The following is a 15,972-nucleotide window of genomic DNA, read 5'->3' on the forward strand; positions in this document are numbered from 1 at the left end:
ACCCAGTATTTGACCTGGTGTGCCTTAAATACCTTTAGTAATAAGACAAAGAATAACATTAGAAAACGGGAATGTGGATTTTCCTTTTCTCCAACACTCCCTCCATTATCCTGTCCAAGAACTATATATCCATAGAAACATTGATTTATCGCAAAAGAAACATTTAAAAAAAATAAAAAAATAAGAATACTAAATTTGAATTAATTTGAAGAAACAAAATGCTAAAAAAATCAAAACGTGACATGCCAGAGTCTGATTAAGTATTGTTTCTCTGCAGAAACTTTCTAATTTTAAATTATTGCCAATGGAAAGTAAAATGTTCACTTTCAGCATTTTTTTATGACCGTAACAAATGTCTGGAAATTCAAAGTGAATTGCAAATTTAAGGCCAAAATATCTGAAATAGAAACATTCTCCAATTCAAATACACATCCAGTTTGGCTATTTTAACCTTAAATTTGAAACGCACTTTAAATTCTCGACAATTGTCACCTTAGTAAAAAAAAAAAAAAAAAAAAAAAGTGTTTATCCGATGCCTTTCTTTCTGATGTTAAATGAATTTGTCATGTGCTTGCTCCCTTCCATGTCTACTTTCCCCTTTCTCTGATGCAGTACCCCATCTGAGTTGCTGTGTGAATTTAGGGACGTATTTTATTTCATGGCTTTTCGTTCCTAAGGCTCAATAGGAATATTAAACAACATTGCTTAATCTTTTCCACATGTAACTCGGCATTGGCTGATCAAGTTACACAGTAGGAAAACTCATTAAACATCCTGCCATCGCAAGCAGTAAGAAATTAGCAGGATTCAAACTAATCCCTACATCGGATTTGAAAATGGGTCACATTTAAAGAAAGAAAGAGAAAAAAAAAAAACACATTTGCAAACACAGTTTAAAATGAGAAAAGTATCTATGTCATATAAGATGCAAGGGTGATTTGTCAACGCAAACAAAATTTGTACTTCAGTAATAGCTGCCTGCAGCCCTGCAGATTTATGTGGACTCCATTTCCCATGATGCACAAGGAAACTTGGTAAAGTCTGACAGAGCATCAACGCATACGTAGCCCATAAACATCTGCGTTTTAATCATAGCCATTACTTCTTTGTTTTGTTAAATTACAATGTTATTTAGACAATTTAACAAAAGACCGATAATTAAGTATCTGTGATGAATGTACTTTATAGACTAGCACATATATTTCACATCTCAGTAATTCTCCCCCGATCTTAGGAAATCTCCCTTAAAATGGTCATTTAAAAGTTGTTGTGAAAACAAAAAGTAATTTTTTTTTATTGCAATTTCAGTTTTATTGCATTTTTTTCCAACAGAATACATTTTACCTGCAGCAAGTGACGGACTGCGATATGGAAGGGGCCATTTCAATATAGGGATAGCTGGGGACTCTGTCAATCATCACATAACACAAACACACAAATTGTTTATATAGAGGAAAGACAGTATCCGCAGATTCGAGGACCATCATTAACGGACACTATAGTCACCAAAACAACCGTAAGTTACTGAAGCAGTTTTAGTGTATAGATCATGCCCCTGAAGTCTCACTGCTCAATTCTCTGCCTTTTAGGAGTTTAATCACTTTTGTTTCGGTTTATGTAGCCCTAGTCAAACCTCCCCTGGCTGTGACTCTCACCAAATGCATGAAAAAAAATGTTTTACTTTCAATCAGATGTTAACTGCCTTTATTTTTAGTTTTAATCGCCTGCTCTGTAAACTGAACTTTAATCACATATAGGAGGCTCCTGCAAAGTCTAGCAAGCTATTAACCCCTTAACGCCGTTACGGCGTGCTATGCCGTCACGGGTTAAGTGGGCTTAAACGCCGTTATGACGGCATAGCACGCCGTAACGGCTTGCAGCCCCAGGAGGTAAGTTATACTTACCTCCGCCGCGATCCGCTTCGGGAGGACTGCCTCACAGCCCAGGCAGCCCTCCCACGGCAAATGAGGCCCCCGGGGGCCATGTGATCGCTCTCAAAGAGCGATCACATGGCCCCCTATAGCTGGCTGTGGATCTGCCAGCAGGGGGACTGTTTGAAATATCAGACAGTCCCCCTGCTGGTGGGAAGAATTAAAAAAAATAATTAGACATGTGTAAAAATAAAATAAATGCATTTTTATATATATATATAATATGTATATATATTATATATATAATATATATACATATTATATATATGTAACGTCATACAAAGTGTATTTTAATATTAATATAAGTATATATATTAATATTAAAATACACTTAGAATGACATTACATATATAATATGTATATATATTATATATATATAATAGATGTACATATATATATTATATATAAATACGTATAATTAAAATAATAAATAAATTAAATAATAAAATAAATAAATAAAATATTGAAACAAAATTTAATATAAATTATATATGCATATATAATTTCATTCTAACTGTATTTTGTTATTAATATATATATATATCGGTAACAAAATACACTTAGAATGACATTCTATATATATCTATCTATCTATATATAAAATGCAAATAACCGCAAATATATATATATAGATAAATACATATAATTACATAAAAGATTACATCAGTATACACGTAGAATTTAAATACCTATAAATGCATATATATTAAAATTCTACATGTATATTTAAATAATCTTTTAACGTAATTATGTGATTTGATTAATTAAAATTTGATTGACATACCTGACAACACAGGGAGAAAGTGCAGAGAATTTAATTTGCAAGCACTATATTTGACCCTGTAACTCTCCAAGACACCATAAAACCTGTACATAGGGGGTACTGTTTTACCCGGGAGACTTCGCTGAACTCAAATATTCGTGTTTCAAACTGGTAAATTGTATTACAACGATGATATTTTAAGTAAAAGTGACGTTTTTTGCATTTTTTACAAGCGAACTGCACTTTTATGGTCTATATTATTGTTGTAATATGTTTTACTGTTTTAAAACACTAATATTTGTGTTTAGTGAAGTCTCCCGAGAATAACAGTACCCCCCATGTACAGGTTTTATGGTGTTTTGGAACGTTAGAGAGTCACATATAAGGCTTGCATTTTTTTCACATTGAAATTTGCCAGATTGGTTATGTTGCCTTTGAGAGCGTATGGTAGCCCAGGAATGAGAATTACCCCCATGATGGCATACCATTTGCAAAAGTAGACAACCCGAGGTATTGCAAGTGGGGTATGTCCAGTCTTTCTTAGTAGCCACTTAGTCACAAACACTGGCCAAATATTCGTTTTTTGCTTTTTTCACACAAAAACAAATATGAACGCTAACTTTGGCCAGTGTTTGTGACTAAGTGGCTACTAAAAAAGACTAAACATACCCCACTTTCAATACCTTGGCTTGTCTACTTTTTCAAATGGTATGCCATTATGGGGGTAATTCTCATTCCTGGGCTACCACACCGTCTCAAAGGTAACATTACCAATCTGGCAAATTTCAATTTGAAAATGTAATGTTCTATATTTGACCCTGTAACTTTCCAAAACAACATAAAACCTGTTAATGGGGGGTACTGTTGTACTCGTGAGACATCGCTGATTACAAATATGTGCATTTTTTTTGCAGTAAAACCTAACAGTATTATGACATTCACAGTTAAAATGTCAGACGGAAATGCAAATTTAAAAAAAAAATCTTATTTTCTCACATTTTTTTTACTTTTATTCATAATAAATGATGTTCCATATATGAATAGTTAATGATAGATTAAAGCCCTGTTTCTCCTGAACAAAATGATATATAATAAGTGTGGGTGCATATAATTTGAAAGAGGGGAACTACGGGTGAACAGACACATAGCGTAAATTCCAGTTTTTGTTTACGTTTTGTTTTGATCAGAACGTGCACTATTGACTCCGTCCTGAAGGGGTTAAGAGGAGATGAACAATTATAAATTAAACAGTTTAGTAAGTATAAACATTAGCTCTCACTTTACAGGAAGTGTTTAGAGGAAGGTTGTGTAAGTCACATACAGGGAGGTGTGACTAGGGATGCATAAACAGTGATTTAATTTCTAAACGGCAGAGAATTGAGTAGAGAGACTGCAGAGGTATGATCTATACACCAAAACGGTTTCCTTAATATAAAGTTGTTTTGGTGACTATATAGAGTCCCTTTAAGAAAGAAAAGAAAAAGTAAAAATTAAATATATGTCTTCTACCCATTTTCACTGATCAATGATATTTTTAAAAGGCCAATTAATGTTAAAATACTAAACATACTAAAATCATATTTTCAAGAGGATACAAATTTGAAGCTGATGAAAGGAAGTAATCTGAAATATATTGTCACATTATGACAGCTGTAGGAAATTAACACAGATACAACTGTCAAACATACAGAGATCAGAAACCACTCACAGTGGGGTGCGCTGCAATTTCCTAAATTTAATTAGATATCCAGAGAGCTGTTCTATATTTGGTAAAATGCAGGATAAGTGGACCAAAATTATATAGTGCTTACCTCATAAACCAGATTTTTTTTTTTATTATCTTTATTAAAATGTTTATATTACAGAAATACAAAAAATAAAACCAAAAAATTAATAAAGGTAAATCCTTCAAAACCCATCAGCTTTCCTTCATTTTCATTCATCATCAGTCCCTCTTAATTCCCATTTAGTGCAAACCCCCAAGAGGCACACATCGCAGCTCCCCGTCACCCATCGCCATCAAAACTGACAGAGCAAGCACAGTTCCTAGCAAGAGTACATTGTATTCCCCTTCACACCTACCCAGATGCCGAATCAGGGACCTCTGGGAGGTAAAATCAGATGCATAAAGTCCCAACTGGCAAAGTTCACAGTCTAAAAATTCTACTGTCCAAGTGTTTCGTTTGCAGGTTAGAGATTAGAAGTCCGCTAATGGGCTTTGTAGAGGGAAAGTTGTCACTTGTAAATATTATCCCTGCCAATTGTGTGGCCTTGTCAGTGTGCGGGAACAGGCTGTAGGGGAAGGAGGGGGTGGGGGGGTTCGTACTACACCTGAATCCTGGTGATTTCAGCAGAAGGCATTCACTCACTTAGTGTAGTCCTTATCGAAAAAGTAAGGGCATTACAACGTACCTGCAACGTAGGTGACTGACGTACGGGGATGACGGGCATAATACCGTCTAAGCATACTATGATCCATGGTGATGGAGAACGTTGTGATGTTAGGTAAACAGTGTAGTCCATATGAGTGGTTTATCTTATTTGGGCAGGGTTAACACATGCTCTGCAGTTCAATTTGTCAGGGGAAAATGCATATACTCTGCAGCCCTGGTAAAAAAAAGGACGTGGCCATATTGTAGTCTAGACAATCCAGATGTTTACACATACACTGCTGTCCTGGAGATAATAGAGCCATCCGTCTGAGATTCCATGTCATCATCTAAATAGGAGCCAACCTGAGGATGAGGTCTTAGCTGCAACATGGGTCCAATCTCATTAAATTTCTCCTCTTCCTCCTCATCCTCCAGCACTTTGTAATCCATTCTCTCCTCATCATCTTCCTCACATAGTGAGGGACTTAGACCACTATCTCGTGGAGGAATTGTGCTCTTGAGTGGACGGTCAAGTTCAGAGTCTTCTTGATAATTAAATTCCTGTGAGGGTTTGCCGGTGCCAAACACCCTGGTTTTGGGACTGTAGGATCCACGGCCTTTTGCGCTGTGCAGCCCATTCCTTTTGATGACGATGAAGATGACAGCAGCCAGAAGGAGTAGGACCAGGACCCCCCCAATGACCCCCCCAGCGACGGCTCCTGCGTGGTTTGTCTGCGTCAGCATTGCGTGTTCTGGGTATGAGAAAAACAAAGCAATTCTATATCCTGCCCAAGAATAAAACAGTACCCCAGCCGACCCCAAACCCTCCGCCCCTTTATCATTTAAAAATGGTCTTTAAATATGTGGCTTTATATATGGAACTGTGAACCACTTATGAAGATTCACAAATCAGAAGATGAAATTAGGCATGGGATGTTGATACAATAAGCCCCTACAAGGAGCGTTCTAAACTACATAATGACACACTCTCCCTATGCATAATGTCTTGGTACTGATTAGATAACCACTTAAGGAGGATAATTATGGAGAGAGGACAGATGTATTAGGGAACAGAATTTTGGTGATTGTGCAATTGGAGGAGTAGATGAGAAAATGGGATCATACAAATGGAATATGAAAGACTATAAGGTTCTATAGCATACTGTTTAAAGTTGACATGATTTAGAATTACAAAAATAAATATATATTTTTAAAAGTATTGAAAACTTTATGAAATGTAAGATCTCAAAATAAAAAGAGATTATGTAAATTAAGTACACTTGATAATGACTCAATGGGGCAAAATAAGAACACATGCATTCAACACCCCGCCCCACCCCCTTTTTTCAAATCAAGATGCATTTACAATTCTACACACAGCACACATTTTTTATGTCTTTTTTTTAACACATTAAAAGCTCTAGGTGACAAGCTATCATTAATACAGCTAAACTTTTAAAGCTACTAAAGCATTGGGCAGAATCTAATAAGTTATACAATAAGCATATTTCATAATCATGATGCTGTTGGTAAGAAAGTAGTTTAAATAGGATCTGTCATACACAAGAAATTCTGGTTAGAAAGACAGAGCAACATTTTAACATTTTAATGTCTGATCTGTTGGCAGTAGTAACTAGATAAAGGAAAATTAAACTGTTGCAAAGTTAAAAGGACACTACAGCTTAATGTAGTTGTTCTGGTGAGTATAATAGTTCCCTTCAGGCTTTTCATGCTAACACGTTTACATTGCCTCTAGGGACACCTTCCTGGGTCAGTGCTGCCGAAAAAGCAGCCCTGACGTTCAGCGTAAAATTTTCCTTATAGAGATACATTGATTCAATGCATCTCTATGAGGAGGTCCTAATTGGCCAAAACTGCATTTGGCCCCGCACCATGCCGATTTTAGCCAATCCAATGCTTGTCCCTATGGGAAAGCATTGGTTTGGCTAAAAAAAACAGCCATTTTGATGATGTCGCAAAGGGGGCGGAGCCGGGGCAGACCCGCGTGGCGCTGGAAATAAGGTGAGATATAAACTTTTATAGGAATGCAAGCCATCTATATAGTGTGTTAAACACTATATGGCAGGAATACAAGTTTGTGTTCCTGACCCTATAGTGTTCTTTTAATGTAGTTGTTCTGGTGAGTAGTCAGCCCCTGCAGGTATTATCATGCAAACAGTGCCTTTTCAGAGAAAAGGCAGTGTTTACATTGCCCTCTAGGGATACCTCCTGTGGCCACTCCTCAGATGGCCATTGGAGGGGCTTCCTGGGGCAGTGCTGCACAGTAGGAAGCATTGCCGTTCAGCGTATCCACACTCTTCATGGAGATGCTGACTTTTCCTCATAGAAATGCATTGATTCAATGCCTGCCTCCTTGCTATTGTCAGCCTATTCAATGCTTTCCCTATGGCAAAGCATTTGGATAAGCTAAAAATCGTACATTCTGGCGAGGTCATAAAGGAGGCAGATCAGGGGCAAATCCAGCACGGCAGACCCAAGCGGTGCTTAAAATAAGGAACGTTTTAACCCCTTCTACTGGGGATGGGGGGGGGGGAGGGAGGGGGGTGGCAAGCCCCCTAAATGGCGGTTTTAACACTATAAAGGTCAGGAGTACAGGTTTGTGTTCCAGACCCTATAGTGTTCCATTTTTATGGAACACATTTTGGCCAAACCACTTTCACCTACATATTTGCTAGAAGTTTGGCCAGCACAATGTACAGATTAAGCTTTATTAAGTTTTGTAAAAATAAATAAATAAAAAACGACAAAACACCACCCTTTAAATTAATTGTATTTCCCACCGACGCTATCCAACATCTCCTGGTTTAATGATCAGCCTGTTAAAATCGGGAACATGTTTAACTGTGCTCAATCTTTAAGGACTTTAAGAGCACGAATATTTTACTACAGCTCAGCATATGGGCAGCCTTTCACCAGGATTCTGTACTTATTATATACACTTATTCCTACTTTTCATGTCTAAGATTCTAGAATTATAGGAGGACCCATTATTAACCAAATATTGACCGATGATGACGACATTTCATTCTGTTATGATTTGACATTTGCCTACTGTCTGCATAGGGCATCTGGTTTCTTTAGAAATGGAATTGTTAAGATTGTATAATTCAATCTTTGGTCCTTAAGGAGTTAAGGTATTTGAATGCCCGAGGTACAAGCTATGCATGATTCATCCATCTGATATTTTAAGTCTCAAAATTTCCACAAAATTACATACGCCAGTTGCTTTCTCCAATATTCTTCAGCTTCAGTTCTCGAATTTTTCTATGTGTATGTTTGTGAGGTAATTCACTAAACAGGGCTGTGAACAGGGAACAAAAAGCTTCCAACATTTGGGTCTACATTTTTGTTTTAAAGTTATGGACTTACAGTTTATTGAATAAACCCATAAGAGAAGTAGCAATATCATTTTTGTGATATTACTTACATTACTCAAAAAGCTATAATTCTTTACACTGATCATGGTCCTAAAAATTTTTCAAAGCAAAACATGTCTATATTTGCATCGTTTGTAAATCTAAAACTGGCCTCCTGACTAAGGTCATAACGTAATAATAATATCCTCAACAAGGGGAGTCAAAACGGCCGTATATTAGCTTTTATTTAACTCTGGAAACCCCTGAAGTAATAGAAATTAAAATCAAAAGTCACAAATATCTATAAATAACTTTAAATAAATATAACAGAGGATGACAAACTGATTAAGGGACCACTCAAGTCACGCAGACCACTTCATCTCAATGTCCTGTCATTTTAACTCTGCAATGTGAAACAAAGCAGTTTTGTAGACGTTGCAGTGTTTCAATCGCAGGGTTAAACGCACCTCTAGTGGCTGTTTTCCTGGCAGACACTAGAAGCACTTCTGCAGCATTGACAGCGTAAACGTGGCAGCTCAGAGGAAAAGCATTGAATTCAATGCTTTCCTATGACAAGCAATGGATGCATGCGCAAAGCTAATTGCGCATGCGCATCCGGTCCCCAATGCTCCTCTAGGAGATAAAACAACGCCTCCTCGATTTATGTTGCAGGAGGCAGAGAGGTGACTAGCGCTGGGGGAGTCTCCTCACTGGAAAAAGTTAAGTAAAAAAAAGTCTCAAACTGGGAGAGCGGGGGAAAACCACACTAGTCTGTATGTAGAGACAGAGGCACTATACCGTTAGGTATACAGGTTTGCATCCCGAACGCTACACTGTTCCTTTAAAGAAATGGTGAAATTTGTCTTTAAGAAGTGGTCATCATCATCAGCATTGTGTACCATAGGAAACAGGCTTTTGGGATTGACCCCCAAATAAATGGAGAGCAACAAAAGGAAAAGGGTGTACCCTACTAATGTAGAAATTGAGTAAACAGAAGAAACATTGGTAAAATGATATACGGTAACTATATATTAAGTCACCAAAAGAAAATATAACAATTTTATTAAAAAGAGTGATCACTATGGATTAGTGCTATATTAGTGTGGGGTTAGATATCCACTTTATGAGTCACTCTAGGGCAGTGTTTGCTGATCTTGGCACCCAAGAGATTTATAAACTACAATTCCCATTATGCTCACTTTCTTGGAGGCTTGGTGTGCATTATGAGGAATGTAGTTCAGACTGTCTGAGATGCCAAACTCCTTAGATTTTATCTTTGAATGTAAGGTGTACAGTGAACAGTGTACATTGAACAGTGTACAGTGTAGAAATCTTTTTCCCTCCACAGCGGACTCACCATAGCTCCTGAAACAGTAGGGGCAAGCACTGCAGCAAGTCACTCTAGTCAGCCTTCGATAGGATTAGGGCTGTTATCAGTGGAGTAATCTTTTCTTTCCTGCAGCAGGCTCCTTGAGTCCGCACTGTAATTGGAGCAACCACTGTAACCACTAACTCTGCCCTACTGTTGGGCTCATACTCTGTATCTCCAGCAGGTCAGGCGGCAACTTTGTGCCCCTGTAGCTATACAGGGATACTTTGTTTCTCTCTAGTGGTTACTTGGGATCAAGTTACCTATTTCATTTTTACAAATAGGTTTCTCTACATTCTGATGCTAAGGGACACAGTTAGCAACTATCGACTTGTGCCTCTCAGGATAACAAGTCTCTAGTGCACTATTTAACACTAGCAACTGGATCATCCCTGTTACAGCACCAGGTTCACTGTATATAACTGATATAGTGTACAGACCCACCCCAGTGTGTTTATAATGGTGGCGGTACATTAAGTTTTATTGGTTTATTTACTTTTCATTTGGGATCATATTTTGAATGATACCCACGATTAAAATATTTTAGACCATTATTCAAAGCAGTACAACAGCTGCAGAACTCTCCCTCTTGGCGCTCCCGAAGCTTGGTAAGCTAGGGAATACGCCTATTCTTTCTATTTTTTGAATGTAAGGTTACAACAAAAAGAAAGTCAAAAGCTACTAACTAAAATATGGGGGGAATCTTTATTATTTAACAATCTGTAGTCTATAAGATTACAATTTCCAGAACAGCAAAAAAAAAAAAAAAAAAACAATATTAATATTGGTATTTCACTACGAGATGGATGGATGCTCAGCGTACAGTAAAGTGTTCACATTAAGAACTGACCTCTCTGCTCCAATGTGCAAAACCGTATGAAACAAGTACTGATGGCTGAAAAGCTCCATCTTTCGTTCCCTCCAGCCCCATCCCCCATCTAATATTATCCAAGCAGCCGAACGCTCTCTGATCACCCCGAGCACAGCATCTATACACACAGAAAGCCCTTTGATCATCGCCAGGATTGCGGTTTGCGTGCTCAGGTTCAGAGCACGGGCCAGGCATTCTGCTAATGTGAAGTGCCGGGAGGATGAGAACAGTGAATAAATAAAAATATAACACATTTTGTTTGCAGGTTCTAATAGGACGCAAACATTTCATGCCTAGTCAAGATTTTTTATTTATTTTTTTGTTTAAATACTAACGTACATGCCAATTCTTTGCCAATAGATAACACATTTAACTAGAATGTAGCTCGGCCTAAGAAAAAACTATTAGCACAGTCGCTGCCAATGTAACCTGTAAACCCCTTTAATATATTACCTATTATTTTTGAGTGGATAAGATTTTCCACAAGCAGTTTGCTATTAGTAGCCACAGAGACAGGACTTGGCTGACTAGACGACAGTATAACTGCCATTATTGGAGCAAAGCCACAAACATAATATTGATTATCAGAGCATCGACATCAGGGGTGCCCAAAAGAAAGATCCCTAAATGTTGTAGAACTACAACTCCCATGATGCTTGGCATGCCTTTAGAATGACAAAACATCATGGAAGCAGTAGTGGCACAGCATCTGGGGATCTACATTTTGGGCACCCCTAATCTACTTAAGCTGTCCCCCAGTTGTAATATACTAATTATTATTATTTAGCAATCTGACCAGCAGATAATAATGGTACTAGTTTTAGTCAATATTCTACTGTTTGCTCGGCAATCTGTTATTACAGATTGGCTAAAAGTGCTGTAATAATTATTCGAATAATCTATTATAAAAGCCCACATTACGATGTAAGCAGGTCAAGTAATCACTTAAAAATGTATTAACCAGAAAAATTTCAGGGAACAGACTTCGAGTCTCTGCAATGTCACAATCTCAGTTATGTCCCCCCACTGACTATGGGATATATTGATTTATTATATGGATGAAAGGTAGAAAAAATAAACCAATTAAATCGCTATTTAGAACATTAATGGGGAGCTTTCGGCTTCTGAGATATGCGTTGGGAACAAAAGGAAGGAAAATTATAAAAAGAAAGAAGAATGAATTAGAATGTATGCTATACTGGTGTGTTTGTCTTGAACTGTTCTACCAATAGATTTTGTTTCATGTTTCGCATAAAAGCTATTGCAAGAACATGCTAGATGATTAATCATGAATAACCAGGCAAGTTTCGAGGACGTTTAAATAGCTTCCTCTCCTGGTCCGACAGAAGCAACTTCCCTGTCTCCTGGCAATTTGCCACACTTGACGGTGTCAAGAGAACCTCCTCAGACAGAGATTGTAAACAAAAATTGATTTTCTTTCACAATAAAACGGGTAATTTCCCTTTACAGTCAGTAACACAGCCCAGCATCACAACCCGCCATATTTTCCAACTAAGCGCCGTTCTTTTAGGTTTGGGTCAAGGGTTTTTTATTATTTTTATACGTTGTTTTATGGGTGTTTACAAGGCATCTGGAACACGTTGTTTCATTAGATTTCTATACAAACCTCAATTTGAAGCTCTGTTAATACAGTCCCCTATTTTATTGAACTGAAGGTAAAATTAATATTTAATTTTTCAAATTTGACGGCAATTTTGCCACCGCAACATATATTTAAATTTATATTTTATATAACCTGAAGCAGACACTGACAATTTATGGATGACGGGTTCTGAGTCTTAGACACATGCTATGGCAGACGGTTACTACACAGCTTGCAAGACTTTAAAGAGGAGTTAAATGGCCAGGATTCAGTGTACAATATGCTTCATGGAACAGGACCCACGGGACTATTCACTAGCAGCCTAAGAAAGATGTTACCAATGTAGTGTTTACACTCCAATGCACAGTGGTGCGTTCAGCACATTTATTTTTCAGTCGAAGAGAAATCTGTATCTGCCAATAGGATTTTATGTTGGCAAGCATGTATCTACATAGCTTGCCCCACTTGGGTGAAAAATTGGTGAGTTTCTACAGATAAACTTGTAAAGCAGTCAACCATAGCTCAATTTTTTTTTTACCTGTTGCAACAGTAACATGGATTAAAAAATAAAAAATAAATCTGTCGTGCCACACCTCTGAAGCTGGTTGGCAAGATCGTGCATAACAATAAGAGGGCAAAGAGGAATAGAGGAAAATCAGCCACTTTGTGGGTATTTAAAAGCTGCCAATTTGTAATGAATATGGGACAATCAAGATTTTCTTTTTATTGTAAAAAAAAAAAAAAGGGGGGGGGGGGGGAGGAGGGAGTGATAGGGGTGAGTTGTATCCAGCTTGGTGTGACCCTTTAATAGGCAAGTGTTTTTTGGTTTTTTTTTAACAGACAGATTGTAAAAAAATGTTTTTAAAAAGTTTTCTCCAATTCCTTTAACCCCTTAAGGACCAAACTTCTGGAATAAAATGGAATCATGACGTGTCAGACATGTCATGTGTCCTTAAGGGGTTAAAGGAACACTATAGTCACCTAAATTACTTTAGCTAAATAAAGCAGTTTTAGTGTATAGATCATCCCCCTGCAATTTCACTGCTCAGTTCACTGTCATTTAGGAGTTAAATCACTTTGTTTCTGTTTATGCAGCCCTAGCCACACCTCCCCTGGCTATAATTGACAGAGCCTGCATGAAAAAAAAAACTGGTTTCGCTTTCAAACAGATGTAATTTACCTTAAATAATTGTATCTCAATCTCTAAATTGAACTTTAATCACATACAGGAGGCTCTTGCAGGGTCTAGCAAGCTATTGACATAGCAGGGGATAAGAGAATCTTAATTAAACAGAACTTGTAATAAAGAAAGCCTAAATAGGGCTCTCTTTACAGGAAGTGTTTATGGAAGGCTGTGCAAGTCACATGCAGGGAGGTGTGACTAGGGTTCATAAACAAAGGGATTTACCTCCTAAATGGCAGAGAATTGAGCAGTGAGGCTGCAGGGGCATGTTCTATACACCAAAACTGCTTCATTAAGCTAAAGTTGTTCAGGTGACTATAGTGTCCCTTGGAATCACAAGAGAATTATATCCTAGAAAAAGAAATTTGGTCTTTTGAATAAACAGAATTATGTCACCTGCTCCAGTGACAATACCAAGATATCAATTGCAATTTCTCCACTGAGCTCATGACATTATGCAAGATACACAGGAGATTCATGCCAGCAGAATCAAATCAGCCGTTAGGAAAAAGTTAACCTAACTCAACAAGCAACAGTATAAATCTAAAATGGCAAACTCTTTGACTGAAGACTGGATTCAAAGATGACACTTTCAAAACCTTTATATGCAACCCATAAACACTGAAAGATCACAACGCTAATTAGAGGATGTGATTAAAAGGGTAACTGCGGCCTTTACGATGTCTAGTCTATGAGCAAGTGATTGACTAATGCATTCCTTTGGAGGCACCAAATGAACAGCTAACAATGCATTCTTTATGGGTACTAAAAGGAGTCAAAGGAAACACATTATTTAGGGGTCTCAAAGTATGGGAGGGCAAAGTATTCATTGGAGGCTATTAATTGAGGGGAATCTACTGCATTCCAGGAGAAGGTAATGTGTACAGATACAAGCAGATTCGGTACAAATACCCACAAGCGTGTTTTATTGTTTTGTGTCACACCTACTGCTTGCTACAATTTTTTTTTTCCAGTTTCTACTCTAACATTTTTGAAAGGTTATCTGGTCAGGTTACACTACAGGCTGCACTGTTCAACCACTTCTATATGAGAATGGACATTATAGGTCCTTTAGTGAATACACATACACAAATTCTCAAACTCCCACTACTCCTGGGCGGCAGCAACGACCATAGTACACATCAGCACCAACACATACAGTAAAAACAATATCTTTTCTATAGATCCTTTAGTACTTGCAGGTCTGAAAACAAATTATATTGTCTACCGTCATACTTGGCTTGAAGTGGACACCACTAAATAAAATTTTCTAAAATAGTTTTTTCCATGCATCTCTAATCTTTTAGTTCTTAACGAAGCTAACAATGTTGCTACTGTACTACCTTCTACTTGCTAATATTGTTTTGGTGTTCATCACTTTATATTTATATGGCTGCTCCCACTGTTGCGAGACCTGCGTGTCTCCTATTTTACTATCTTATCGCATTGTTATACGTATCCGATGACACGAATAAAAGCCGTTTGAACACCTAATCTTTTAGTTCTCTTCACCTTCTGCGAAATGAAAACTATTCGCAGAGCTCTCCATCCCTATTTAATAAGCAGTTGAGACTTACGTATTGCCCAAAATCTACATCTTGTTTGTAGCTGCAAAGACTGGTCTATGAAGCGTAAATGAGGTAGTCTGCACATTTAAAGAATCTCTGCAGCCCACACTCTCCTCCCAGACCCAGGCCTGGCATAGTAGCTTAGGTCTGGCAGCATGCTGTAGTTTGGCTTGGCACTGCAGTCTAGACACACAGGATTTTGGTAACTTGAGCCTAGGTTGTTGAACCAAGTTATAGCATTATTTTAATAACTGTAAAGTAGCATCAAGGAAACTGTCTCTCTTACCTAATTAGAATGGAATGATATACAATGAATAACAGAGTGAGTGGGTTTTGGGTGCCAGGAATCCCCCCTTTCCTGTCAAAACACTCCAAAACAATATGATAAAAAGCCCAAACTAAAGTGTCTTACACGTTTCTTGCACCATAACCACTACAATACATTGTAGTGAGTGTGGTGATGTGTCCCATAGGCACCAATGTCATTTCATGTGTAACTCACAGTCTGGTGCCTCAAGATTCCGTGTCAGAATCCTGTTCATTTAGCGTCAGCAACTAACTGCTGTACTAAATGAGTGGAGCATTCGGTATATCTTTTTACATAATATATTTACAGATTAGATCGTTAGGAATTATGCATGCAGTGGTCCTTAAGGGGTTAAACAACAAGAATTCTACATATCAAAAGTTTTTAATGGCCATGCTCCCCAGAAATAAAACGAAATTATTTTTTTTTTTCAAAAATAGTATTTTGCTGTAAAACTACAAAATATGCATAAAACAAGCAGACTTTGCGATTATCTGTCAGTGTAAGCTGCAAAAAAATGGCCAGTTTGGAATGAAGGAAGACAACGTGATTCTGTGGCTTGCTATTAAAATGGCAGACATGAGGATAAACTATTAAAAGAAGGTTGTGTGGAACTGCACCCTAGCCA

At 37.6% G+C, this 15,972-nt stretch overlaps 1 protein-coding gene across 2 annotated transcripts in view; it reads right to left on the minus strand.

Moving 5' to 3' along the window:
• The window catches only part of NECTIN2 (nectin cell adhesion molecule 2), a 50,193-nt gene that overhangs the window by 12,562 nt on the left and 21,659 nt on the right, over window positions 1–15,972 (minus strand). The window contains exon 6 of one of the 2 annotated variants that reach the window (XM_063437018.1): window positions 4,263–5,818. The exons of the other annotated variant lie outside the window; for it this stretch is intronic. Within the exon in view, the coding sequence (XP_063293088.1) occupies window positions 5,352–5,818 (467 nt within the window). The 3' untranslated portion in view covers window positions 4,263–5,351. Of the gene's footprint in view, window positions 1–4,262; window positions 5,819–15,972 lie in introns of those variants that run through there. 2 annotated transcript variants of the gene reach the window in all.

This window comes from Pelobates fuscus, chromosome 11 (genome assembly GCF_036172605.1).
Source record: "Pelobates fuscus isolate aPelFus1 chromosome 11, aPelFus1.pri, whole genome shotgun sequence".
Classification (NCBI taxonomy): Eukaryota; Metazoa; Chordata; class Amphibia; order Anura; family Pelobatidae; genus Pelobates; species Pelobates fuscus.